At 40.5% G+C, this 27,293-nt stretch overlaps 1 protein-coding gene across 16 annotated transcripts in view; it reads left to right on the forward strand.

Annotated features, from left to right (window-relative positions):
* DOCK9 (dedicator of cytokinesis 9) overlaps positions 1-21,167 on the forward strand; it is a 266,617-nt gene extending 245,450 nt beyond the window's left edge. For 11 of the 16 annotated variants that reach the window (XM_063425570.1, XM_063425524.1, XM_063425509.1 and 8 more), the window contains exons 45-53: positions 792-898; positions 5,477-5,599; positions 6,110-6,223; positions 8,786-8,932; positions 13,441-13,651; positions 14,264-14,454; positions 16,646-16,746; positions 17,226-17,364; positions 20,763-21,167. In XM_063425570.1, coding sequence (XP_063281640.1) covers positions 792-898; positions 5,477-5,599; positions 6,110-6,223; positions 8,786-8,932; positions 13,441-13,651; positions 14,264-14,454; positions 16,646-16,746; positions 17,226-17,364; positions 20,763-20,885 — 1,256 coding nt within the window. In that variant the 3' untranslated portion in view covers positions 20,886-21,167. Of the gene's footprint in view, positions 1-791; positions 899-5,476; positions 5,600-6,109; positions 6,224-6,371; positions 6,378-6,779; positions 6,816-8,785; positions 8,933-13,440; positions 13,652-14,263; positions 14,455-16,645; positions 16,747-17,225; positions 17,373-20,762 lie in introns of all 16 variants that reach the window. The other 5 variants (XM_063425593.1, XM_063425601.1, XM_063425586.1 and 2 more) reach the window with 3 other exon arrangements.
* Positions 21,168-27,293: the final 6,126 nt, after the last annotated feature.

Here is a 27,293-nt window from a genome sequence, read left to right on the forward strand (position 1 = left end):
ACCCCTTAAGGGCCAAACCTCTGGAATAAAAGGGAATCATGACATGTCACACATGTCATGTGTCCTTAAGGGGTAAAAGAGTACATGCATACACTGACTATACTGCAAAGAAATATGTAACTTCCATAGTGTCTGGGACATACACATAGGTGTGTGTATATATAGAGGGGCATGCAATATCTTTTGATGATCTCACTGCAATTTTGTTGCTCTACACAACAAAAGATATCGGATGTTTGATGAAACATAATGGAATTTATCCTATTTAAACCTGTTTTTCTTCATAATATCATTAGTCCTTTGAATCGGAGGCAAAATATATGGGTGAGTTTTGAATACTGACTCAGGGGCTACCTCTGAGAGGGGGGAGGGAAAAAAGACACTCGTGAGTAAAAAGCTGCTGAGTGCTACACTACAGGGATTGGGATATGCTAATTGCTGAAATATAAAATAATGGGAGCACTAGGGTTGGTTGGAATGCTTCATCTAATTTCTGGTCTGGAATTCATTAGAGAAGCAAGTCGTAATTGTTCCCAAAATAAAGGATGATTCACCAGCTGTTTTGGCTTAAGCTACCATCATCCTAAACTAAAGGACAGAGATCAAAAGCTTAATCTAAATATGCTAAAGGGATGATCATTTCTGATATTGTGTTCAATTTACCTTTCCAATCCAATAATATAATTCCTATGACATTGCATTTTTAGTATGCAAGGTGGGTTTATGAGCATTGTGCATGATCGTATTTAGACATTTTGTGGACAAAACACTTACATTTCCCCATCTAACAGGCATGTTCAGGCAGGGCTGTTCTACCTTCAGAGTGATCACTCCAAATATTGATGAAGAGGCATCTATGATGGAGGATGTTGGTATGCAGGATGTTCATTTTAATGAGGTAATTTCATTTCTGTATGCTACTTTTTATCCTTTATTGCTTTTGAGTGACTTTTTGGAATAATTTTTCTCTGTTTGTAGCATTAAAAGCTCTTTCATTAAAAAAATATCTATGCAATGTTGTTTTTAACATTTTGTTTGAAAACAAAGTTCTGAGAGGATGGACTGTGGGGAAGGGGGTGTGTGTTTATTATTAATTAAAGATATCTATATATCCTTGGGCACGATGGGCTCACTACATCATCAAGCAAAACTAAATATTTATCCTGTTCCTTGTGACCAGCCATTACTGTGTAATTTATGCAATAAAAATGCTATTGATGAATCCAAAATAGTGGACATGGTTCTAGTCAAATTTGCAGCAAATCATCTTGAATATTTGCTCTGCAGCTTTATAATTAGAAAAAATATAAGGAAAGGAAAAGAATGGAAGTAGCGTATTCTAGCTCAGAAAGCTTCAATGACTCCTTTTCAAATTCAGATCTGTTTGGTTCACCAGATGAATCTTCAGCTTTTCCAGACCTAAAGGAACACTAGTGACCAGAATACAAGCATGTATACCTGTCGATATAGCTGTAATATCACTATTTAGCCCACCAGTCCACCTGTTACAGTGACGTATTGGAAAATACCAGGAGGACATTCTTCATCGCATACTTTTCCGTGTTCCCATATCATGACTTGGGCAGAATTCACCAGTCTACATCAGGAGAGCCACAAACATTCTTGCCTAGACACAGAAGTGATTGGCATCCTTGCACAAGCTAGGAAAGAATAAACTACAGTTTTTGGGCATAATGTGCTGCAATATGGTATTAATTGACGTTTTCCCTGATTAGTGGCTGTTCCCTTCCTTCTAATAAATATTTCTACATTCTTTTAGTTCGTACTGGGGAAATGAAGATAGGTGAAGGTTTTATAGGGTTAATCGGAGGATGCTTGGACGGATTTTAAATATCCTGATGGAAGAGCCCAGCTAATTGGGACAGTACCGCGTGAAAAAAAGCACAAAATTATCAATACAATTGTCCTAGCAGCCAGAAAGGCTTTGAACCAGGTATGGTTAAAAATGTATGTCCTTGGCATGGCGGAGGTGGAATACAGAGTACAAGATACATATCTTATGGACAAATTAACAGCCCAGTTCTGCCATTTGGAGGCTTCCTTTGACAGAATTTGGAAACCATGGAAAAGAGGGCTAGAAGTCAGAATGGCTCAGAATGGCCTCAACCTTGCGGCATATTTAAAATGATACACAACAATGGATGAGTAGGGCACCACATGCAAAAGCGTTTTACAAGACAGGTATAAGACTAGCAGAGTAGAGGAGGGTATACCCCACTTTCATTATGAAGAATACAAAGGATTTCAAGATGATGTTGGCTACGATCCTCTAGAATGTCCTGCCAATATACAGCAAATACCCAGTTTCAACTATCCCATATTACCAACATGGAAATCGTCAAAACCATAGGAAGATGATGTTACCACAGTCATGATCCCAAAACGGGAACTAGGTCATGTTATAAAGCAACTATGAGCAATTATTGCTCTGAATAATCAGAAGTACAGGTTAGTGAAATCCGTAATAGTATATGCTAAAACAAATAGGAGCAGAGGAAGGTACACCAAAAGGAGGTGCTCAGTTCAAGTGCTGATGTGAGATACAATCGTGATGTAAGAGACCAAACTAAATGAAACAAAACAAAGTAAACTAATCGTCGGTTTGCTATATCACCTTCCCCCAAATGCAACCATAAATAATTGCTTGAGAATCAGGATAAGTAACCTCTATCAGTTCACGAAGGCTAGGGGGTCACGACCCACCACCACCTCACTGGAGAACCATACTATGTTTTCCAAAGTGGTTCTCACCTTGGTCTTAAAAGAATCATCTAGGGCAAGGATATATAAGCGCCAGGTCAAAATACATTTCCTGGGAAGAAGTTCTTTATTGGTCAGCGTATCTAACCACTCCATTTTGAATATAAAAGCAAGTTTGGTTAAGAATAATTGTAACGTGGGTGCATTCGGCTGGTTCCAGACCTGAAGGATGGTTTTGCGTCCTTCAGCTACTGTGATAAGAAAGGAATCGATTTTAAATGTTTTTTTAATAATCAACTTTCCAAACAATAAGTCATGTTATAATTGTATTTCTTTATCATCCTCTGTTGTCATCCTTGGCTTGTACTTAACCTTTAAGCCAAGCAATATAAAATAGTAAATATTTAACAGATTTCAGTGTGCTGTAGTGCTTGGATAAAATAAAGAAATCTAATAAACATTTTAACTTCTAAGATAAACTATATATTTGAAATAAAAAAAAAATTATAATTATTTCATTTTCACATGTATTTTAATTATTTTTTTCTTAATCCTCTTTAAACGAATATTACTTTCTTTTACACTTTTAGTGTCCTTGTGTTGTCGTACTCGTACTCCTTTTACCACCACAAGTGAAAGCAAAGTTATCTCAATGAAGCTTAGTAGACAGGATGGAACATTCCCTGTACAAGATTCAGAGATTAATATCCCGTCAGTGATTTGCTTTATTCCTGCAAATATTATGGGAAAGTAATGATTGTAAAGTTCTAAACATCATATGGAGTCCTAACAATCATAATCTATTCCTAGATCCACAGAACCCACACAAACCCCATCTGTAAATACTGGTCCAAAACAGTAGGAAAATGAAAGCCTTATAACTTTTCAATTATAGTTACAAATGAGGAAATATATTTTTGTCCCAGATACAGACCTGCTTTTAGGAAATTCATATGTACTGCAGTCATTCATATGTACTGCAGTCTGAGTCTTTAGTATTTCAGAGATATAATAATTCTAAATGTTTTCCAGTGAAAACGAAAATAGTTTGAAGAATGATACTTCTTATGTCTTAAAATACGTATATTCCTTCTCATTTTAAAGCAATATCAATATTCTCCCCCAGGCACATAATGGAGTACTGCATTTAATGTCACAAGGAAATGATCAGAATTTAGTTGAGAAACTAAGAAATGGCATGCCAATACTGGAAAAGCATAAAATCGTATTGTTCTGAGTCATTTACTGTGTTTATGACTTACTTTTCTTGTTTACTAGATGTAATATAATCTGCTTTTGCTTTTCTCTTTGCTTTACAAAAATCATATCACCCAAGTAATAAAGTAATTATGTATGTGTGCTGTGTATATGAGCTCCTTCATACCTTTCCCAGAAGGATTAAACATTTTCTTAAGATTAAATTTAGATTGTGATTGTTATTGCTATTTTAAGAACCATATCATCAAGGAATGCCATCTCATCAGTTTAGTATATTCAGGTCTTAAACGGCTAAAATTTCACTTGCTAGTGGAGAGAGAAACTCTTGAGCGTCCGTATATATATTGGAATCCCATTATCAGGAAAACAGTGTTGTAAATAAATAAGTCATACAAATCAGTAGCTCTTTGACATTTGGATGTGTAGGAAATGTGACATTTAGTGTATGTCTTTTTCCATAAATTGTAACCACGTTTCCCATGTCCGTGTATATAGAGAGTATTTGTGTGTGAATGAGTAGTGTAGTTCTTCCATTACTTTTATATCCTCAACCCACTGTTTCCATTTCCTAATAGCAGGTTATGTTTTCACTTGGTCGGGATTAGTGGGTTTGCTGCTGTCAGGAGATGGGATTATAATTATGGGCTGTGGTTTGGGGATTCTATAAGGAAGCAGGATGAATAGCATTGCTTCTGGTGTGAATGAGAGTGGGGTACCTGTGATTTTTTTTTTTGTGCTAGTTATTCTCCTCCAGAAGTGTTTTATTGTGGGTCAGACGTCACAGGGTTTGAGGCATATAGAGAGCAGTTTGGAAATTAAGATTGGACACATTTTTACATTAAATCTTACTCTGTATAACTGTATTACACATACTTTGGAAAGAAGAGGATGATAATGTTAGGACCTTCATGTCATGGATTTTTACTTTCATCATAAGTGTACTTCGATCCGATATAGTTAAAATAACAATTGTGTATAGCTCCATCATATTCTGCAGTGCTGTACAATAGGTAAAACAATACTAACAAAACAAGTTTAACATATGCAAATAGTAGCTGAAAAGCTTACAATAAAAAAAACAACCTGGGATTAGTGGATAGATGGCATTTTGGTTATTTATATTTTCTCTGTGTAGTCAGAGGCCTTTATTAAAAAAATGTTATATTTCATTTCCTCTACAGGGAAGCTTTCTTCCTCTCTTTCTGTCCATCAATAATATAAATAATGTATGTTGCCCTATGCTACTATTACATTGTATATGTCATATAAAAAAAAGACCATAAATGAACATCAGTTATCATGTTCTGCCAGGCAAGTGCCTCGATTTAGCTTTTATCCCGGCATTAATGACCCATGGTTTACCTATTAGACATAGATGTCATTTACTCAGAATCTGCAAATTACTCCCATTCCTAATGCAATCCCTTTTTGTTAATTATTTTTAAATACCTTTCTTTATAAATGAGTGCTAAGTTATGCACATATGGTGCCGTTTGTTGCCTAGGGAGTTCAGTGTTTCCTTATTTTGATTTTTCAGGATGTGCTAATGGAGCTCCTGGAGCAATGTGCAGATGGACTGTGGAAAGCAGAGCGTTATGAGCTTATTGCAGACATCTATAAACTCATTATTCCTATTTATGAAAAGCGCCGGGATTTCGAGGTATTACACTTTTGCTTAATATGCTCATTCTAGCTAACGCTATTACACTAAAAGTGCCGCCTTGTGTGCCAGATATCATAAGAAATGGACTAGGCTAACGTTGTCAGCAATAAAAAAAAAAAAAAAAAAGTTTATTGTGGTACCATAAAAACAAAACACATTTTTAAATTCTCACGCACTGGTTCATGACATTTAGCTTTGCATTTTATGCGTGTGATTTGTTTATTTTAGGTTTAGACATTTTTTATTTTTTTTAAATAACATCTCTACAGTATCCAGAAATTGTACAATTTATTATATTGTATATTTAAATATTAATTGCTATTTCTGTACACTTATGGTTTTACAAAAAGTCAAATGTAACAGAATATTGTGTTACATAATGATGTCCACATTTGCATGTGTTAGTTTTGGTCTTGGCTATGCAATCGGTGAAGTAACATTATATGATAATAGTAATAAAAAAAAGTTTATTTAAATTGTTCTGGTTTACTGTCATTGTCTTTACAGAGACTTGCGCATTTGTATGACACCCTACATCGAGCTTACAGTAAAGTTACTGAGGTCATGCACACTGGCAAGAGGCTTCTAGGAACTTACTTTCGAGTGGCCTTCTTTGGACAAGTAAGACTTAACATTTTTAACAAATGTCTTAAAATTACAGAAATACCTGGAAAGTCTTATAACTATTTGTGCTACGATGCTGCACTAGTAAAATATTTATTGGTTTCTTTTTTTGTTTGTTTTTGTTTCATTTTCTTACTGTCTTGAGGCGGCGGTAAGTTATTTTACAAGCGTCACTTCAGCGTGATTTGCAAGTATGAATTTGGCAACATTTCCATTTCTTGCCACAGCCAAGTTGAGCCCTCTACACTTCCCTACCTTTAAAAATAAGTGTCCATCTGCCAGGCTTCAATCACCAGGTTGCTGTGTGCGTCTTTAATGCATGTAGTGTTTAAATAGTTGGCTGTTTATTGATGTGCCAATTAGTTCTCCATTTTGATACAAACACAGCTAGTCTGTACAATGCTCACACTGGCAGTATGCAGATGTGCCTGATTCAAAGAAAGCTTTCCATCCAAATCTCTGGTGATCATTTATGGGAAAAAGTGTGTGCAGCTCTTGTCTGCAATAATTTAATTCATTTCACTCTGTTTATCCCCTTTTTATAATTTTATAGCAATACCAGTTTACAGACAGTGAAACAGATGTGGAGGTAATTACAGTGAGTGAAAAGTGGCCAATGCTGTTACCAATTACTGCATTGGAGCTTTTAGTTTGATGTGAATCCTGTCATAAAAATAGCATATGTTCACTTCTCCATTGCATCCTGTGTGCTATTCACCACTTTTTTTTTTTTTTTTAAATATATATATAAATAAATATATATTTATTATATTCTGGTTTATGTGCTCCATGCTTAGTACACGGAGGGTCAGACAGTGTTGTCTTGTGATCTCTTCTTATATTCTATTGGACAAAGGAGGCCAAAAAATTAAGACAACTTAAATTGTATTTTGTTTTGCTAGCATTATTATCAAATTACTTGAAACGACTAACTTTGTGCCAAAAAAAGTCTACCCACCTTACATGAACATAGATGTGTTATAGTTTATAGTAAGAGTAATAAAAATCTACTTGTACACCATTATAACTGCATTGTAGCTTGACTTGACACTAGAATGACCAGAATTCTTCTTTCTCTGTGGGCACTCATATATATCGCAGGCCTTCACTTGACTTATTACTGCACTGTACTTTAGTACATTAATTACCATGCATTAGCTTGACAATTTCACTTCCCAGTTTTTTTCAATACTTTGTTTCTCATTCCCTATATTAAAGGGACGCTATAGTCACCAGAACAACTACAGCTTAATTATTCTGGGCAGTATAATAGCTCCCTTCAGACATTTTCATGTAAACACTGCCTTTTCAAAGAAAAGGTAGTGTTTACTTTGCCCCTAGGGACCCCTCCAAGTGGCCACTCTTAAGATGGCCATTGGAGGGGCTTCCTGGCTCAGGGCTGCACAGTCGGCAGCCCTGACGTTCAGAGTACCCACGCTCTGCATGGAGACGCTGAATTTTCCTCATAGAGATGCATTGGTTCAATGCATCTGTATGAGGAGGTTCTGATTGGGCAAAACGGCCTTTGGCTCCGCCCCGTGCTGATTTTAGCCAATCCATTGGCTAAAGATCAGTCCTTTTGATGGTGTCACAAAGGGGAAATATGGGGAGTTCTAAAATTTTAAGGGGGGGGGGGGGGGAGGCAAGCCACCTAAATGGTGGGTTAAACACTATAGGGTCAGGAATACATGTTTGTGTTCCTGACCCTATAGTGATCCTTTAAACAATATTTGTGAGGTCTGAAAAATAAAACGAATGGGAAACATGGTGCTATTAACCATTTCACCTGGTTTTAGTGCCTAGTGTCTCCAGGTGCTACCCTCCATTCAATGTTGGACCATTTTGTACAGCTTAACACTGAATGAGGGTCTCAGGCCATTGCTGGAGGTATGGGTAAGGCATGTATTACACACATCTTTATAGCCATATACACTCCAGCAAATGGTGCTGTGATTGGTTGAGTGTCCGACAAGCTGCTTTCAGCCTATCGCCACAGCCCATTGCTGCTCATGCTAATGTTTCGTAACTAGCCCAAGCAGCACAGAGGGTATGAGCTGCTGAGGACTGCCTTTAGCTTTAAACCCTTAAAAATACTTCACTGTGTAGAAGGATGTCACCAAGGGATTCAAGGCACTATATGCAATCTGATAATATATATTGCAAACAGTGACCTTTTAAATATAGAAAATCAAACCAGTTCTATCCTGGAACCTCCACTTCCATGGTGGCTCACCTGAATGGGTTATAAATGATGTCCTTTTCGGTCATTGAACATGTGATCTGAAGGAGGAGAAATAAAAACAATGTTTCTTCTCCTCTTGTGTTTTGGTAACCGTGGTTGTACCTGGTCTGAACTAGGAGTAGTGAAAAGGCTGTATTCACTTTTTTGTCCTGTGCCCTTTTCTGTTATTTCATACTATGATTTTTACATCTCATCTTGTACTGTGAGTCCTGAAAGTGTGCAATATTTCTGTTTCAGTAAAAAGTTAAATGGCAAGATTATATACTAACATTGACTTGCAAGCAAAACATATTTTAATACTATTAACTATCTGTCAGGGATTCTTTGAGGAAGAAGATGGGAAGGAATATATTTATAAGGAGCCTAAGCTAACCCCGCTTTCAGAAATTTCTCAACGACTGCTGAAACTGTATTCGGACAAATTTGGTTCAGAGAATGTAAAAATGATCCAGGATTCTGGCAAGGTATGATACCACAACATTATCTAAATCATGCGTTTTTTAAGAGGGAGTCTTTATATTTTCTGTGTGAGAAATATATGCACCCTAAACTCTAAATATTTGTCAGCCCACTGACTAAAACATTGCTAATGAAGTGATCCTTTTTGTAAACTCATGAGAATGTGACATCATCTAAATTGCCTTTTATAAATGTTTTTTCATACATAGGAATGGCAAATAAAAAAAGGGTAATCAAAAAAGAGAATAACACAGTCAAATAGCACAAGGGGTACAATAAAATGTACAGTTTTGTAGACAGGTACTTTCAGGGCCGGTGCAAGGATTTTTGGGTCTCAACGAGGAAGCAGCTCACCGTGAAAATGCCTACATGGCCCATAATTCCACATACATGGCCCATCCATGAGTTCTCTCACAGGGAGTGGAGTGTATGTGTGTAGGGGATGTGTTGTTATAGAGGATGTAATGTGTGTGTGTGTGTGTGTGTTCTTAAGGAATGTATTGTATAGGGATACCAATTTGTGTAAGGGATGTAGTGTGTGTATAGGGGATGCAGCGTGTGTTTGTGTGCAAGGAATGCATTGTATGTTTCTGGGTATGTGTGTGTAAGGGATGCAAGGTGTGTTTCTTGGTATGTAATTTAATGCAGTGTGTGTCTGTAAGGGGTGCATTGAGTGTGTGTAAGAGATTAATTTTGTTTCTGAGTGTGTGTAAGAGAAGCAGTGTGTGCGCATAAGGGATGCATTGTGTGTTTCGGTGTGTCTGTGTGAGTAGAGATGCATTGTATGTTTCTGTGTGTCTGTGTAAGGATGCATTGTGTATGTGTGTTGTGTAAAAGAGAGGGTTTGTGGGGTAGGATAGGGACTGAGAGGGGAGCAGTGTTTTTTTTTAATAATCTAGTGCTCTCCCCTTCCCTCCTGTCCCTCAGTGTTCTCCCCTCCTATCTCTTAGTGCTCTCTTTTTCCCTCCTGTCCCTTAGTGCTCTCCCTTGGCCCCCTGTCCATCTCCAGTCCCCCCTTGGTGGTCCTCTCACTCCCCACTCTCCCTCCCTTAGTGGTCTTCTCACTCCACCCTCTTCCCCCTTAGTGGTCCTCCCTCTTCCCCCACACCCCTCCCCCCTTAGTGGTCCTCCCCCCTCTCCCCTTAGTGGTCCTCCCCCCCCCCTCTCCCTTAGTGGTCCTCTCTCTCCCCCCCCCTTAGTGGTCCTACCGGTCCTCCCTCTCCTCCCCCCCTCCCTGAGTGGTCCTCCCTCTCCCCCCCTCCCTGAGTGATCCTCCCTCTCCCCCCCCCCCTCCCTGAGTGATCCTCCCTCTCCTCCTCCCTTAGTGCTCCTCCTCTCCCAACCCCTTAGTGGTCCTCCCTCTCCCCCCTCCTCTAGTGGTCCTCATCTCTCCTACCCCTTGGTGGTCCTTCCCCCCATTAGTGGTCCCACACTCCCTTCCTTGGTGTTTTTTCCTCCATGTTTAACCTCCTACCTATGTAGCATGGCCGGGCAGTGTGGACTGTGCTACAGGTACTTCTGTTTCCTGTACCCGGCCGCCGATGGACTGAAGGGAAGCGCTCACTCAGTGAGCACTTCCTGTCAGTCCGCCGGCAGCCTGGCACAGGAAACAGAAGTTCCTGTACCGCAGTCCATGTCGCCCGGCCACGCTACATTGAGTGACCGGTAGGAGGGAGCGTTGTGCGCTTCCCTCCTGCCGGTCACTGAAATCTGGCGCCAGTGCGTCCTAGGCAACTGCCTAAGTCGCCTATAGGACGCACCGACACTGGGTACTTTATATGGGTGAAGCGATAACACTGAATGCAGTAAGAGTGATAAAAGGTAAAGGATCACGCAGTGTCTATGTGGAAGTACCTTTTTTAAAAGTTTTTTTTTTTTTTTATTTTTTTTTTTTATTATAATTACCAATTCTGTGGTGAGGCTACATCACATTCTTTTGTTGTTCATTTATGGGGGGAGGGGTGGATGGATTGTAGGGGATAAACTATATATACAGTGGGAAAGTTAGAAAGAAAAGCTAAAAAGTCAAGGACATAGATGATAGTAGGAGAGAGAGAGCATAAAGGCAGAGAAGCCGAGTTAAATACCGTATATACTCGAGTATAAGCCGCGTTTTTCAGCACATTTTTTGTGCTGAAAAACCCCAACTCGGCTTATACTAGAGTCAATAGTCTGTATTATGGCAATTTGCATTGCCATAATACAGACTGGGGCTGTGGGGGCTGGCAGAGAGTTTACTTACCTCTCCTGCAGCTTCTGTCAGCTTCCTCCTCCTCCGCGCCGTCCGTTCAGCACCTCGGTCAGCTCCCACTGTAAGTCTCGCGAGAGCCGCAGCTCTCGCGAGACTTACAGTGTGAGCTGATAGAGGAGCTGACCGGACCGGCGCAGAGGAGGAGGGAGCTGACAGGAGCTGCAGGAGAGGTAAGTAAACTCTCTGCCAGCCCCCCTCTCCCCCACTGAACTACCAATGCCACTAGACCACCAGGGAAGGAGCCCCCTCCCTGCTATGTATAAAGCAGGGAGGGGGGCCGAAAAAAAAAAATATTACAAATAAAATAATAAAAAATAAATATTAAAATAAAAATAATAAAATAACACAAATTAATCATAAAAAATATGAAAATAATTAAAAATAAAATAAAAAATTGCCCACTCCCCACCAAGGCTCTGCAATACACACACACACACACACACACACTGCATTCATACACACACTGCACACATACTCATACACACACACTGCACTCACACACGCTGCACTCATACACACACGCTGCACTCATACACACACTGTAAATAAATATTCAATTAATATAATTTTTTTAGGATCTAATTTTATTTAGAAATTTACCAGTAGCTGCTGCATTTCCCACCCTAGTCTTATACTCGAGTCAATAAGTTTTCCCAGTTTTTTGGGGTAAAATTAGGGGCCTCGGCTTATATTCGGGTCGGCTTATACTAGAGTATATACGGTAAGCATTTATGTGTTCTAATAGAGGGTAAAAGGTGGAGGATTAGGGAAAAAATGAGGTGTCCAGATTGTAGCTTATGCATTTATAGAATAATTGAAGAATGATGAATGTACTGTTAGGAAAACTAAGCTCCATTCTCTAACCACAGGTCTCACTTTGATACATCTAAGTAATTTGGGAAATTATTGAGATGTATCATGTAATTGGGCACCCAGTCTAATCCTAACTAAGGCTTTGTTAGTTTGGGAACAATGGAAGGTACCTGACTATTTGCATACAATTTTTCATTACGAGTTGAGTAGAATGTGCTACCAAGAAGATAAACAATGAGGATATCTGCCCTTTTTGTATTGGATCCAATATAAATAACAATATAAATGTGATAGTCTGGTTTTGTCTCAAATGGATTAAACCGGGAGTTAAAAATCTGTTCCTTAAAATTGGTATTCATCGTCCACAGTCTGACACCTAATCTTTCAATACATTTTGGCATGCTACCTAACCTAATTCCCAGCTAGACTGCCACCTGAACCTCCTAGTTCCAATCCAGACTATCTCACCTCCCTACAATCTTTTGCTAATCAGATTGCTACCTAGTCTCTTTACTCTCTCTATACTGCTTCCTAAATGCCTGAATCCTTCTCCAGACTGCCACCTTATATTCCTAATTCCTCTCAAGACTGCTATCTAGCCTCCGTAATCCCTCTCCAGACTGCTAGTTAATGTCAGGCTCAGTGTGGAACCTTAACGTTCAGATTATAACACAATAAATAGACAAGCTGTGTACCCATCCTTAAAATGGCTGGGTTAACGGTAGAGGAGTTAGAGAGAATTCCAAGGTCAAGGACAGGAGAGATACAGATAAACATTCTAACAAGCCAAGGTCAAAGAAAACAGAAACGGCAAATACAAGGAACACACTCTTGGACTACCAGAACCACAACAGGGCAACAAAAGAGTGGGAGAAGTAAGTATATATGTTGAACTTAATTTCTGTTGGCCCACACCATGGTGCGCGAGCATCCAGCGTCGGGGGATTCGAGTGAGAGGTAAGCGATCCTGACTAAGCTAACCTACCTAATCCGGTTAATTAATACTACCACAAATCTTTTATTGTATCACGTGAAATAGATTGTTTAACAGACCCCAGATATGTGCTTAGATTCTGTAGACAGATTGATTTATATTTCACTGGTGTCCCCAAATAAAGGACCACCATTGTGCTCATATCTCACATACAGAGTTTACATTTTGTCTAGATGTCAATTTTCAATTTTTTGTCATTATTAGACCAATGGCAAAGGGCTGCTTCTGAATTTGTTAAATAGTTAGGCTCAAAATACTACAGTAGGGACACTACAAGTAATGTAACATTGGGTGGAATGTTGTAAAGTTTATTAGATAAACAGTAATAGGCTTTTTGTTTTAATTTACTTTACCCATATAGTGTGGCTTGAGCAGCAGGTAATCGGTCACTTTCTGTGTTGATCATAATGTAGTTGTGAGAAACACATGCAATACCAATTGCTTTCGTTTTAAAGGTGAATCCCAAAGATTTGGACTCAAAATATGCCTACATTCAAGTGACACACGTCACACCCTACTTTGAAGATAAGGAATTACAAGAAAGGAAAACAGAATTTGAGAAAAGTCACATTATTAGACGTTTTGTGTTTGAGATGCCTTTCACAATGGCTGGAAAAAGACAAGGAGGGGTGGAAGAGCAGTGGAAACGCCGTACAATACTGACCGGTAAGGACGGATTGCAAATTTCGAATGGGGATTTCTTTAAAATTAAAGTTGATGTATAATTATATTATTGTGCCTTGTATTTACTGCTCTCATAAATCACATGATTTTTTTTTAATGTAGCAATGAAAAAAAGCAGCCAAAATAAATTTTAATTTCTACCTGGGCTAGCTTGTATAATTGCGGTTTATATTGAAGAATTACAGACTCTTTAAACTGCTTTAATAGAATCTAAATCAGTATAATTTCTTACGCATTGTATCTAAAACTAAACTTCAGCCCTGAATCCTACAACATATACATACTGTAACTATTTACAATAATATATAGTTAATGGTGCATAGAATAATTGTTTGTTGTGCCATATTTATCTGTTTTAAGAATATTCACTAAAAAGACATGGTTCTACAACATAAAATCCTTGTTGAAAAAAAAAAAAATTCTAAACTTTTTTTAATAAAATTTTTCTAAACATGGCACATATTCAATTATAATAGAGAAGTCACATAATGTTATTAGCAGCACAGTTTACAATTGTAAACAATACATTAAGCATTTGGTTGTGTTATCCCACCATTCTGTGTCCCAGCACTGATCTGTGACTTGTTCCTGCAGCCATTCACTGTTTCCCCTATGTAAAAAAGAGAATTCCTGTAATGTATCAACATCATACAGACCTGAATCCAATAGAGGTGGCCATAGATGAGATGAGTAAAAAGGTGGCAGAATTGCGGCAACTTTGTTCCTCTACTGAAGTGGATATGATCAAATTACAGCTAAAGCTACAGGGCAGTGTCAGTGTACAGGTAAGGATCCATATTTGTTTTATCCTTGTAGTATTCTAGGGTCTAATGTTCTGATTCTATATTGCCACCCATGGTAAAGTCATCAGTTTTTTTGACTTCCAATATAATTTCTATGCAGATGACATTCAAATCTATCTCTCCTCTCCTGATCTCTACCTGTCCCTCCTGATTTGTGTCTCTGACTGCCTCTTTGCTACTTCCAGCTGGATGGCTGCTCATTTTCTAAAGGGACACTATATTAACTAGAACAACGTCAGCTTATTGTATTTGTTCTGGTGACTATAATCATCCCTTTCAGGCTTTTTGCAGTAAACGCTGTTTCTTAGAGAAAGGCAGTATTTACATTACAGCCTAGGGATACCTCCACTGGTGAATCCTTCAATGGCTGCTAGAGGTGCTTCTTGGGTCAGTGCTGCACATTGTGCAGCACTGCCATTCAGTGTCAACACCATCTGCATGGAGACACTGAACTTGCAATGCAATGCATCTCTATGAGGAGATACTGATTGGCTAGGGCTGTGTTTGGCTTGTGTTGGCTCTGCCCCTGATTTCCTTGACAGTCTCAGCCAATCCAGGGCTTTTCTGTGGGAAAGCATTGCGATTGGCTTTTGATAAACACGTCTGATGTCAGCCAAGCAGGCAGATCGGGGACAAAGCCAGCAGCAGCAGACTCAAATAAAAAGAGTTACATTTTACTATATTTAGATGGTGTTTTTAACACTATTATAGGGTCAGGAATACATGCTTGAGTTCCTGACCTTATAGTGTTCCTTTAAACTTAACCTGTCCAAAACAGAGCTTCTCGTCTTTTTTCCCTAACTTGCCAAATCATGCCACTTCTGCCTCAAAAACATAGCTCGCATCTGCCCTTATCTAATGCTAGATGAGGGCAATGTGCTGAACCGTGCCGCTATCATTTCTCACTTGACTACTGCAATCCACTTCTCATTGGCCTTACGAGTTCCCAGCTGGCCCCATTACAATCTGTACTGAATACCGCTACAAAGCTGATCTACCTGTCTGCTCACACCTTCCATGCCTCTCCCCCCTCTGTCAGTCCTTACACTGGCTTCCCGTAAGATATAGGGCTCAATTAAAAATTATGGTGCTTGCTTACAAATGTTTACACAGTGCAGCTCCTATCTATCCTCACTGATATACAGGTATGTCCCACCTAGGTCCCTGAGGTCTACTGAAAATCTGCCTCTACTACCTGCTCATACTCGCACCTTTGACACCCGCCTTCAAGATTTCTCTAGGGCTGTGTTGTTCCTATGGATCTCCCTTTGCTGCTCTGTTAGACTCTCAACCAATCTCTGTTATTTTAATAGATCATTAAAAACTCGTTTAAGAAAGCATATCAATTTTACTGATAGCTTCTCTTCCCCGCACCTTGGTTACACACCCTGCTTCCTCTCCTACAATTGACATCCAAAAAAACTAACCCTTCACTGTTCTAGCAACCTACTTTTCCCATACATGAAATAGATCCTTCCCTTACCTCTTGTGTTATTTTAACCCACTCCCTCTAGCGTGTAAGCTAATTTGAGCAGGGCCTTCAGCACCCTCTGTTCTTGTGCATCCAGCCCGTCTTGTTGCAAATACATGTCTGTTAGTCAACCTATGGAATTTGTTGGCCAATAATAATAATAAAGTTTTATATTTCTTGGTGATATGTAATATTGGTGAACAGAAAATTGTACCTTTATGCAATAAAGTCATGTAGCCAATTATTCAGTATCTAAATCCATATTGGCAACTTTCATTTTTTTTATGGAGAGCATTCTACAGTTCATAAGGCTGCTGCTTAGACCTGTTGATGCAACAGAATCCAGCACATTCCACTTCAAACTAAACATAAACTCCACAATGTATTTAATAACACCTGCCATAAAATATAATAAGACAATTTAGTTACAGTATATGATCATATATTGAAAAATGCTTGCCGCAACACTTAAGTCAGGTGTTTGTGGGTGTTAATGCTAGTATGAAGTGGAGTGTGTGAAATTTTCGTGTGTGTTTGTTTGTTTGTACGTATAAAGTAGTAGTGAAGACTACAACTTGTCTGGTACATTTGGTAAATCTTTTATTTTTATTTTATTTTTTATAATTTTTGTCCATTGCAGCATCTGAATGTAGAATTGTCAGCAAATTATGGCTGATAATAGTTTTCCATTTATTTTCCTAGGTCAATGCAGGCCCTCTAGCATATGCAAGAGCTTTCTTGGATGACACAAACACAAAGAAATATGCAGACAACAAAATTAAACAACTAAAGGAAGTGTTCAGGTATTGAATTGTATTTTGTTTACCAATAAGAACGACAACCAGCTCACCATCTATGTAAACGTAGTTTGACCAATACTATGTGGCGTTGCCCTCTTCATTTTAGGGCAGGATCGTGTCCTGCCCTGCCCAAGATTAGTGAGTGTTTTGCCCTCAGACAGAAGCCTTTCTTAATAGTTATATTAAAGGAGAGGAGTTGAGAAGACATAAATAGTGTGATTCAGAGATTAATTAAAGTGGCTCAGTAACCTTATAAGTATTTAAAAAAGATAAAATATTTATTAGATGCTCCTGTTGACTGTGTTGTAATTTCACTGAAATTCCAGTGCAGTCAAGATATGCAGAGACAAAGTATTGACTACTTTGCAATATGGGAAAAGTTAAAGCTCACTTTTTTTTTTAATACACTGTCAATTCCCACAGTGTATTAATAATGGAATTATAAAAAAGTACTCCACTATTAATTTGATTTTCCTTCTCAGGCAATTTGTTGAAGCTTGCGGTCAAGCTTTGTGTGTTAACGAAAAACTAATAAAAGAAAATCAGTTTGAATATCAAGAAGAAATGAAAGCAAACTACAGAGAGATGGTCAGAGAGCTTTCTGAAATAATGCATGAGCAAGTAAGTATGTTCTAAGCCATCTAGACACTACAGACTGAATACAGTGAACTGACCTCTGTCAAAGAGTTGACAGTTTAAAGGGAAAAATGTCACTTCGTTATTCAAAAAGTGTGGGTCTGCTGGCCACAACTAAAGAACTTCTAGTATATATTTATAAGCTTCACGCCATGTATGAAGTGAAGATGAGGGATTCAGCTCTTTTTTTTGCCTATCATTTTAAATCTTAGACCGTGTTTGTTCTTCATTATATCAGCCAGGCATGCCTGAATTAGGAAATCGCTGAAAGTGCATTAGAATACTTTGGATGTTTATAAATGAACAGATTAACTTTGAGATAGGGCCCATCAGCAATGACAATAATGTGTGATTATTAAACTGCAAATAATATAATGTTTCTACAAATTAAATATTTGATTTTTGTTGTAAAAAGCAAGTTACATAATAATGGTCAAGTAATTATTCGTGGTTAATATACAGTTAAATACACCATTGTTAAAGGACCACTATAGTGCCTTGAAAACATACTCGAAAACATACTCTTTTTCCTGGCACTATAGTGCCCTGAGGGTGCCCCCACCCTCAGGGCCCCCTTCCCACCGGGGACTAGGGGGTGTAAGGGGTTAAATTTACCTCTTTTTCCAGCACCAGGCGGGGGACTCTCCTCCTCCATATCGCCGTCATCAGCTGAATGCGCATGCGCGGCAGGAGCCGCGAGCGCATTCAGCCAGTCCATAGGAAAGCATTCTCAATGTTTTCCTATGGACGCTGGCGTCTTCTCACTGTGAAAATCACAGTGAGAAGCGCCTCTAGCGGCTGTCAATGAGACAGCCATTAGAGGCTGAATTAACCCTATTATAAACATAGCAGTTTCTCTGAAACTGCTATGTTTATAGAAGAAAGGGTTAATCCAGGGCCGGACTGGGAAAAAAATTAGTCCTGGGCATTTTTAAATCAGAGCGGCCCCCTAAGAAGGGGGCGGGGCCAGAGAGGGAGTGTTTTGTCATCACAAATGACAAGCACGCCCCCTCTCAAAGTGAGCATGTTAGTTCAATGCACAGAGCCCCGCTGAAGAGCTCTGGCATTAGAAAAAGGCCCTGAATTTGTTCTGCGCAGCGCAAGCAAATGTAATAACATGCTTGCGCTGTGTTTGCTTTTAAATTGTCTCTGTTGTCTCCACAAGTGGGATACCAGAGGAGAAAAGGGCCAGGAAAGTGCATGGTGCATATGTTTGGAGCCTGCTTGTGGAATTGCGTGTGTGTAGAGTGTGGTGTGGTATTGTGTAAATAGGTCAATTTTATTTGTGTTTGTGGTGTAATATGTGTGGCTAGGGGCTGTAGAGAGTGTGTGTATAGGGGGCATAGTGTTATAGGGGATGTAGTGTGTGTGTATAGGTGACGTAGTGTGTGTAGGGGTTGTAGAGAGGGTGTGTTTAGAGAATGTTGTATGTGTTTCCTGACAAGGAATGTAGTGTGTGTGTAGGTGGTGCAGTGTGTGTGTGTAGGAGATCTACTGTGTAAAGGACCCAGAGTGTGTATAGGAGATTGTGTGTGTGTGTAGAGGATTAAGAGTGCATATAGGGTAAGGGATCTAGCGTGTATCTGGAGCGTAATGCGTGTAGTGGTGCAGTGTGATGGGTGCTGTAGTGTGTGTGTGTATATATATATATATATATATATATATATATATGTGTGTGGGAGTGTGCTGTATATGTGTGTGGGACTGTGCTGTATATGTGTGTGGGACTGTGCTGTATATGTGTGTGGGACTGTGCTGTATATGTGTGTGGGACTGTGCTGTATATGTGTGTGGGACTGTGCTGTATATGTGTGAGCGAGGGTGCTGTGTGTGTGTGTCTGAGGGTGCTGTGTGTGTGTCTGAGGGTGCTGTGTGTGTGTCTGAGGGTGCTGTGTGTGTGTCTGAGGGTGCTGTGTGTGTGTCTGAGGGTGCTGTGTGTGTGTCTGAGGGTGCTGTGTGTGTGTCTGAGGGTGCTGTGTGTGTGTCTGAGGGTGCTGTGTGTGTCTGAGGGTGCTGTGTGTGTTTGGGTGCTGTGTGTGTTTGGGTGCTGTGTGTGTTTGGGTGCTGTGTGTGTTTGGGTGCTGTGTGTGTTTGGGTGCTGTGTGTGTGTCTGAGGGTGCTTTGTGTGTCTGGGGGTGCTGTGTGTGTCTGAGGGTGCTGTGTGTGTCTGGGGGTGCTTTGTGTGTCTGGGGGTGCTTTGTGTGTCTGGGGGTGCTTTGTGTGTCTGGGGGTGCTGTGTGTGTCTGGGGGTGCTGTGTGTGTCTGGGTGCTGTGTGTGTCTGAGGGTGCTGTGTGTGTCTGGGGGTGCTGTGTGTGTGAGTGTGAATGTATATTTTATTTAAATATATATTTTTATTAATACAAATATATCCCCCCCTCCCTTCTTACCTTTATCCTGGGGGGGGACCCATTTTGCCTGGGGGAGGGGGGTGCCGTGCTGCCATTCTTCCCTGGTGATCCAGTGGTGAGAATGAACCACTTTCAGGCTAGAGTTCACTCTCGCGAGATCTGAGCGTTGCCGCGGTAACGCTCAGACCTCGCGAGAGGACCCGGCGGAGCTGTTGGATAGAGCTCCGCTGGTCCTCTCTCCTGCCTCCCTCAAACCCCAGCCCCGGGCGGCCGCTTGTAACTGCCTCTGGGCCGGTGAGGGAGATCTTTGATCTCCCCACCGGCCCATGGAGACACATAGCAGGGCTGGTGCTCGGATAGCGCTGGCCCTGCATGGGCTGGCAGGGGAGATCCTGTGATCTCCCCTGCCCGCCTCGGCCCCACGGCCATCACGGCCCACCGGGCATTTGCCCGGTGTGCCCGATGGCCAGTCCGGGCCTGGGTTAATCCTAGCTGGACTTGGCACCCAGACCACTTCATTAAGTCTTCTTATTCTGTAGTAAAACATTTTAATTTTTAAAAAATAAAAAAACTTTCTTATATATTGGTGATTTACACTGCAACTTTTCAGTTTGGAACAAGATATGGCTTTTTCTTGCGTGTTTTGTTCTTTCTTTACTAAACTTAAACTTTGAGTTCTTAGTTGAGCTCGAGTCTATTCAACAGAGTATGTTCATATCTTAACATGACTGTGGATGCATTATATTCTAGTTTATTGAATAACTCAATAACCATTTATTTTATTTTCTTCCTCTTTGCAAACCTGAGCAGATTGAATGGTAATTTTCTATAATTTTTTTACACCTGTCTGTAATTCGATTTTCGGTTTTAAGCACTCTGCATGATGCCTAAGCAGCTATTCTTGAATGAAAACCTTAATGTGATGAGTTTGTTCTGTTTTTGTTTTTGTTTTGTTATGAAAAATTTATTTAATTATGATTTAATTATTTATGATTTGTGATTTAATTACCTTTTTTGTTTTCTTTTTCTTTTAGATTTGGTGTGGGGAAGAGAAAATCAGTGTTATGCCGAATTCACTTCACATTTTTAATGCCATAAGTGGAACTCCTACAAGCACAACCGTACAGGGAATGACCAGCTCGTCCTCCGTTGCATGATCTCTTCATTGTTCCTTTCATTTCGCAGTATGCCTTGTGTATGACTATCTCAGGATGCTTTCCAGGGCTCACATTCTAGTATAAACCTCCGGCAGGCAGTTCATGTTTCAGTCACTACATATACTAGTAAGACTTTTAACAAACAACATTATTGGTTGTGATCGTAGGAACCACAAAGACGCGCATCCTTTTACGTTTGGCAGTACTGACTTTTTTAATTTCAGTATCCTAAAGAAGAGAAATATGTATTGAGTATTTTTATGCTAGTTATAGAACTATATATATATTAAAAAAAAAAAAAAAACAGAATCACGAAAATAGCACAGATAGAACTAGGATTGTAACTCTATAGGAATGTACAGCATAGAGCACGGGCAGTCAATAGGTAGCTCTCCAATGGAATGAACACTAGAGTGAATAAGCATCATGAGTTGGAGAACTATGTGTTGGTTACCTTGGTATAGAACATTAAATGGTTACTGTAATGTTTACATGTTTTATGTGGTCAAGCACAGCTTGCACGTTTTTGCATAACCAGGGCTCTTATTTATGTTGTTGTTTTTTTTTGTTTTGTTTTTTTAACGTTAAACTTTAGAAACTGACAACATTCCTCATTTCTTCTTCTTGAGTTGAGATTTCTTTTTGAGTTGAGATTTCTTTTTGATATTGAACAAGGAAGAATTCAGTAGGATTGAGTTTATTAACAATTTCTTTTAATCTGTGAGCTTCCAAATAGACAAAAACTAATTATTGACTCAAAACACACAAAGTCACAACTTTTTCACTGCATAAATCCACATTGCTTTTACAAGTCCGTCCAGGAAAGAAGATACATAGTAAAAATGTACATATTGTTAATTGATGCAGACCATTATTTATGTACATAAATGTTACATTTCTATGCATTTTTTTAATGTTCATCGCTAATACTTTTATTGTGGGGGGGGGGGGGGGGGGGGGGAACAAATGTGCTTATTCATTTTACCTGCTATATATTTTGTCTTTACAGTTTATTCTTGTACATAAATGAGTGCAATACAAAGATGTATACAATCTTTGCTATATTAGGTTTATACACTGTTAAAAAAAAAAACAAAGTAAAAAATACCTTTATTTTTTTTTTTATTTTGCCAAAGCAAAAAGTATGTATTGGTGGTCATGATTACTGTGGTAAATGGTGTTATTTAAAGCTTTGATCATATTGTTCTTTCAAAATATTGATTTAGTAATTTTATATTGGAGGGGTGAATAAAAGTTTTTAATTTTATTTAACTGGAAACACTGTCCTGCTGTAATTAATATTCTGTACTACATATGTATTAAAAGAAATCACGAATTTCAGTTCAATGTTGTCTCTATATTTTCCTGGAATTAGAAATTAAACCAGATTGGGTCAGTTTGTCATATTAAAAAATTGTGTGGCACCATAACATTTAATCTTGTTAAAGTTGCTTGGAGTCTTCATCGCCACCCTCATTTTATTGTATGACCATTTAGCCATATAGTCATAGGGGACCAGGCTAACAGGGGCTCTATCTCACTGTTAAACCCTTCCCAACAGTGTAGATCACACCATTAGATAGGACAGATATTTGTGTGCTGGTACATATCTGATAGGTGCTTGCTTTGTAGGTTTTTTAACAGGTGGAAGTGCTATGTTCACTGTGTGCACTTGTACAGCTCTTTCATGCTTCCCGTACTGATGATGCTGGTTGCTGGGGTGTGATGTCACTCCAGATTCAGCATCAGTACAGTGCTGGTGGATGCTAAACGAGCTGTGCAACCTGTGCAGAGACCAATCCCAACAGTGCGCCACTAGACCCTACGGAAGAGTTTCCACTTAAACTCTTCATGTTGGGGAAAAACATTTTTAAAAAGGCTTGAAAAAAATAAAATATCAAGCATGTCATTGTTTGTGTGTAAATGTGGGTGTGTCTGTATATGTTTAAATGATTAGTGCATGGTTTGGGAAGGGTGTAAAATAAATACAGTTCTGAGGGAGGGGGTGCCAACATACACTTCTGCCCAGGTGCCAAGTGATTTAGGTACACTTCTGCCTTCGGCAATAAAACTGCTTAAAACATACAACTTGGAGCAGAATACCTAAGCAACTTAGATATACAGTTCTCTAGCAGCAATCAGAACAATGTTAAACTTTATCAAGACTGATCCCAGAGAGGCAAACACCAGATAGAAATGTGAGAACTGCAAAAAGGAGCCCAACCTACGCACACAGGTGGAGCTAAGCTAACATTTACTGCTCCTGCCCCTAGGAAGAAAAGAAGTTACATATATGTATGCTGGAACCGCTCCATGAAGAGAGCCCCCATATCATTTAATGTAATAAGAGGCTGTGAAAGGAGGAGCATCACACCGCAGCAGGAAACTATGAATCCAATAAAAACATATTGTGAATGACATTCCACTATTGTATCCATAACTCAGAGTTTACAAAGAACTTACAATAAAATGCATAGTATAACGTATCTAACTTTACTGCAGTGTAAACCATGGAGTAGACATTATGATAGATGCTTACTGCTCTATATTTTATTTAGAAATCTTACATTTAATATCAACACTATGGCACTACACATTAATCTAAGCACTTGGAGCAAACTAGATATTATCTATCACTATATAAAATCCCTGGCAGTGTATAAAATGAAATAACAAATGATCTATACATAGACAAGTGTAGCGGTACTTACCCTCTCCAGGGACCGGCCGGGGTCCTCTGTTCTCGCCACACGCGGACCTGCTTTTGCACGAGCCGCGCGCGGCTTATCCGACGCCAATTCCATCAAGGCGGGCAGTGACCGCAAGAAGCGGTCACGTGTCCCGCCTGACTCTAAGAGCGCGCCGCGTGTCTCGGGCGCACTCTTAAAGGGACAGTGGGAGCCGAATTATGAAACGGTCTCCCATTGGCCCCTGTCATGCCACATTCCCCATACTCACGTTTTGGGGGAGTGGATATGACAGGGGCCAATCAAATTGAATACTAGGGTATTTATACTCGCCTTTTCCCTTAGTACCTTGCCCTATCGTGGTTTCTGTTCAGTTCCCTTTAGTGCTTGTATCGTTCAGTTGTGTTTTTTTTTGGTGCTAGACCTTGGCTTTGTTCCTCACTCTGTTTTCTCTTTATCCTTGCTTGTCTTGTTCGCCGGTTTGCTCTCCTGTGTACGAGTCCTTGGCTTGTTCTAGTTTACGCTGTCTCTCTGTCCCCTTGACCTCGGCTCGTTCTGGACCTTGTCTTTTCTTGTCCTCGTCTAGTCCGGCCATTCTAAGGTCCGGTAAGACTTTTCTTGTTTTCTTGCCTCTAGACAAGTGATGGCGAACCTATGGCACGCGTGCCACAGGTGGCACGCCGGGCCCTCTCCGTGGGCACGCGGCCATAGGTTCACCATCAATGCAGAGTAGGCGCCTACTCTGCTTCCGGGTCGGGAGGCAGAGGGAGGGATCTGTGAATCAGCTCCCCTGTCCTCCCGCGCGATGCTGTGTGGAGTGTTGCCGAGCGTTACCATGGCAACGCTCCACACAGCATCACGCGGGACGACAGGGGAGCTGATTCACAGATCCCTCCCCCTGCAGTGCTTACCACCACCGGACCACCAGGGATGGCTGTGCCACCCCCCACCTACTTCATTAAAGGTAAGAAGGAGGGAGGGGGGGGGCTACTGACACACAGCACCCACATCCCTACCCCCCAGCAGTACCCCTACCCCCCAAGCACCCCTATCCCCCCAGCAGTACCCCTACCACTCCCAGCAGTACCCCTACTCCCCCACAGCAGTACCCCTACTCCCCCACAGCAGTACCCCTACCACCCCCAGCTGTACCCCTTCCCCCCCCACAGCAGTACCCCTACCCCCCACAACAGTACCCCTACCACCACCCCCAGCAGTACCCCTTCCCCCCACAGCAGTACCCCTACCCCCCACAGCAGTACCCCTACCCCCCACAACAGTACCCCTACCACCCAGCACCCCTATCCCCCCAGCAGTACCTCTACCCCCCCAGAAGTACCCCTATCCCCCCAGCAGTACCCCTACTCCTCCCAGCAATACCCCTACCACCCCCAGCAGCACCCCTTCCCCGCCAGCAGTACCCCTACCCCCCCAGAAGTACCCCTACCTCCGCCAGCACCCCTATCCCCCCAGCAGTACCCCTACCACCCCCAGCAATACCCCTACCACCCCCAGCAGTACCCCTACCCCCCAGCAGTACCCCTACCCCCCAGCAGTACCCCTACCCCCCACACAGCACCCCTCTCACACACACATTACCCCTCATACACACACACACACATACAGCACCCCTCACACACACACATCACCCCCCCCACACACACAGCACCCCACACACACACACAGCACCCCCCCCACACACACACAGCACCCCCCCACACACACACAGCACCCCTCATACACACACACAGCACCCCTCATACACACACAAAGCACCCCTCATACACACACACAACACCTCCACACACACAGCACCCCCACATACACATACACATGCACCCACACACACACACGCACCCACACACACACATGCAATTGCCGTGTTGGCACTTTAAGGAAAAAAAGTTGGCATGTATTGCGGTTTGGGCACTCGGGCTCAAAAAGGTTCGCCATCACTGCTCTAGACTATCTGGACTATTCTTGCGTGTTGGAGTATATTACCGTGACAACAAGTCAATACAGGTATGTGATGTCCCACTCCACTTTAATCCCAAGGGAAACCTGATCCCAGAATATTTATAACCTCCTGGACGGAATGGGGAATAGGTCACCTATATTGAAGCTTGAAATAAGATAAATTCCTATTGAGGATATCAATAAAATACCTACTCACTCACTTTTAATTTACATTCAGTTTTACCTACACACGGAGTATTACGCTACACAAAAGTAAGCAAACAAATATTTTCACAATTAATATACATCTTAATAGGGTATTATTTTCTAGATACACTTAAAGGGACTCTCCAGTGCCAGGAAAACATATCAGTTTTCCTGGCACTGCAGGACCCTGTCTCCCACCCACCATCCCATGTTGCTGAAGGGGTTAAAACACCTTCAGCGCTGATGTCCCTCTGCGCTGGGTCAGGCTCTGCCCACGTTGTGGGAGACCTATAGGGATTTTGGCGACGCTGGAGGTCCTCATGTATAGTGTGAGGACTTCCGCGTCCTTTAAAACACTTTTCGTGACTGAAACTAGAGGAGGACTTAACCCTGCAAGGTAATGATTGCAGTTTATAAAAACTGCAATAATAATACTTGCAGGGTTAAGGATGGTGGGAGTTGGCACCCAGACCACTTCAATGGGCAGAAGTGGTCTGGGTGCCTGGAGTGTCCCTTTAATTAAAAAAAAATTAAAAAAGTTTGCACGAATGGAATCTGCACCTATAGCCATCTTTGCGAGGGAGCCATGTTTGACTAAAACTTTGCATCGATCTTTCTTCTTAAGAGGCTGCTTAGATTGTATTTGGCTTCTATGAGAGTACCTACATTAACACTACCCTTCACTATAATTAACATATTCTTGCCACAATATCAGGTCTTTTTAAAAAGCTTTACTCTTCATTAAACTTTTTACTTAAGGGGTGCCAAAAACAAATTGACATATCCTTATTGACATACATCTTTTTAATTTATTTCAAAGGATGGTTCCTTTTGTCTCCCCCTTCTTACTATTAAGGACATTTACAAACATTCAAACTGGATATAATTGCATCAAAAATATCTGTGGTTGCTCTGTGTGGAGAGCAAAAGGACTACCTGGTCTCTTTTAACGCCCCTTGTCAGTCAATCTCTTTTAGAGATTACATTTTACTTTCAAAAGAGCACAAGGTATAGGTACCATGACAGGCAACTTTTAAGATGAAAGGAATGATTACTGTGACCATATAACTGTGTATTTACATCAATGAGTTACCAAAAGACCTGAGTTTCAGGGCATCCATAGAAATCTATAATTAAATTAAAGTCACATGCAAGAAATTAATCTGTGAGCTCCCATAATTCAACTTAAACTGTAAGTAAAAATTACAAGAGGTTTCAAATCTCCAAAGGCACTGGACACCTGCCACTAACCCATGTATATATATTTGGGGACCCGACATGTGCTTTTAGATCCCTACTAAGGTGCTAAGTAACATAGATAATAGCACGTACTAATTATATGAATTCAGATTTGAAGAAGTATGTATATTTGATTTTCCCCGCTCCTCTTGGAAAAAAAAAAATCAAAAGTTGCAAGTAAATGTACTTTTATCAAATGTTGCATCCTCCTCATCACATGAGTGGACCGGGATCTGCTTCTTCAGGCTCAGGGTTATTTAATAAAGGGGAATTGTGTCAATTTCCTATTTAAAGGAACACTCCAACTCGAAAACAAAAC

This window comes from Pelobates fuscus, chromosome 1, assembly GCF_036172605.1.
Source record: "Pelobates fuscus isolate aPelFus1 chromosome 1, aPelFus1.pri, whole genome shotgun sequence".
Taxonomy (NCBI): Eukaryota; Metazoa; Chordata; class Amphibia; order Anura; family Pelobatidae; genus Pelobates; species Pelobates fuscus.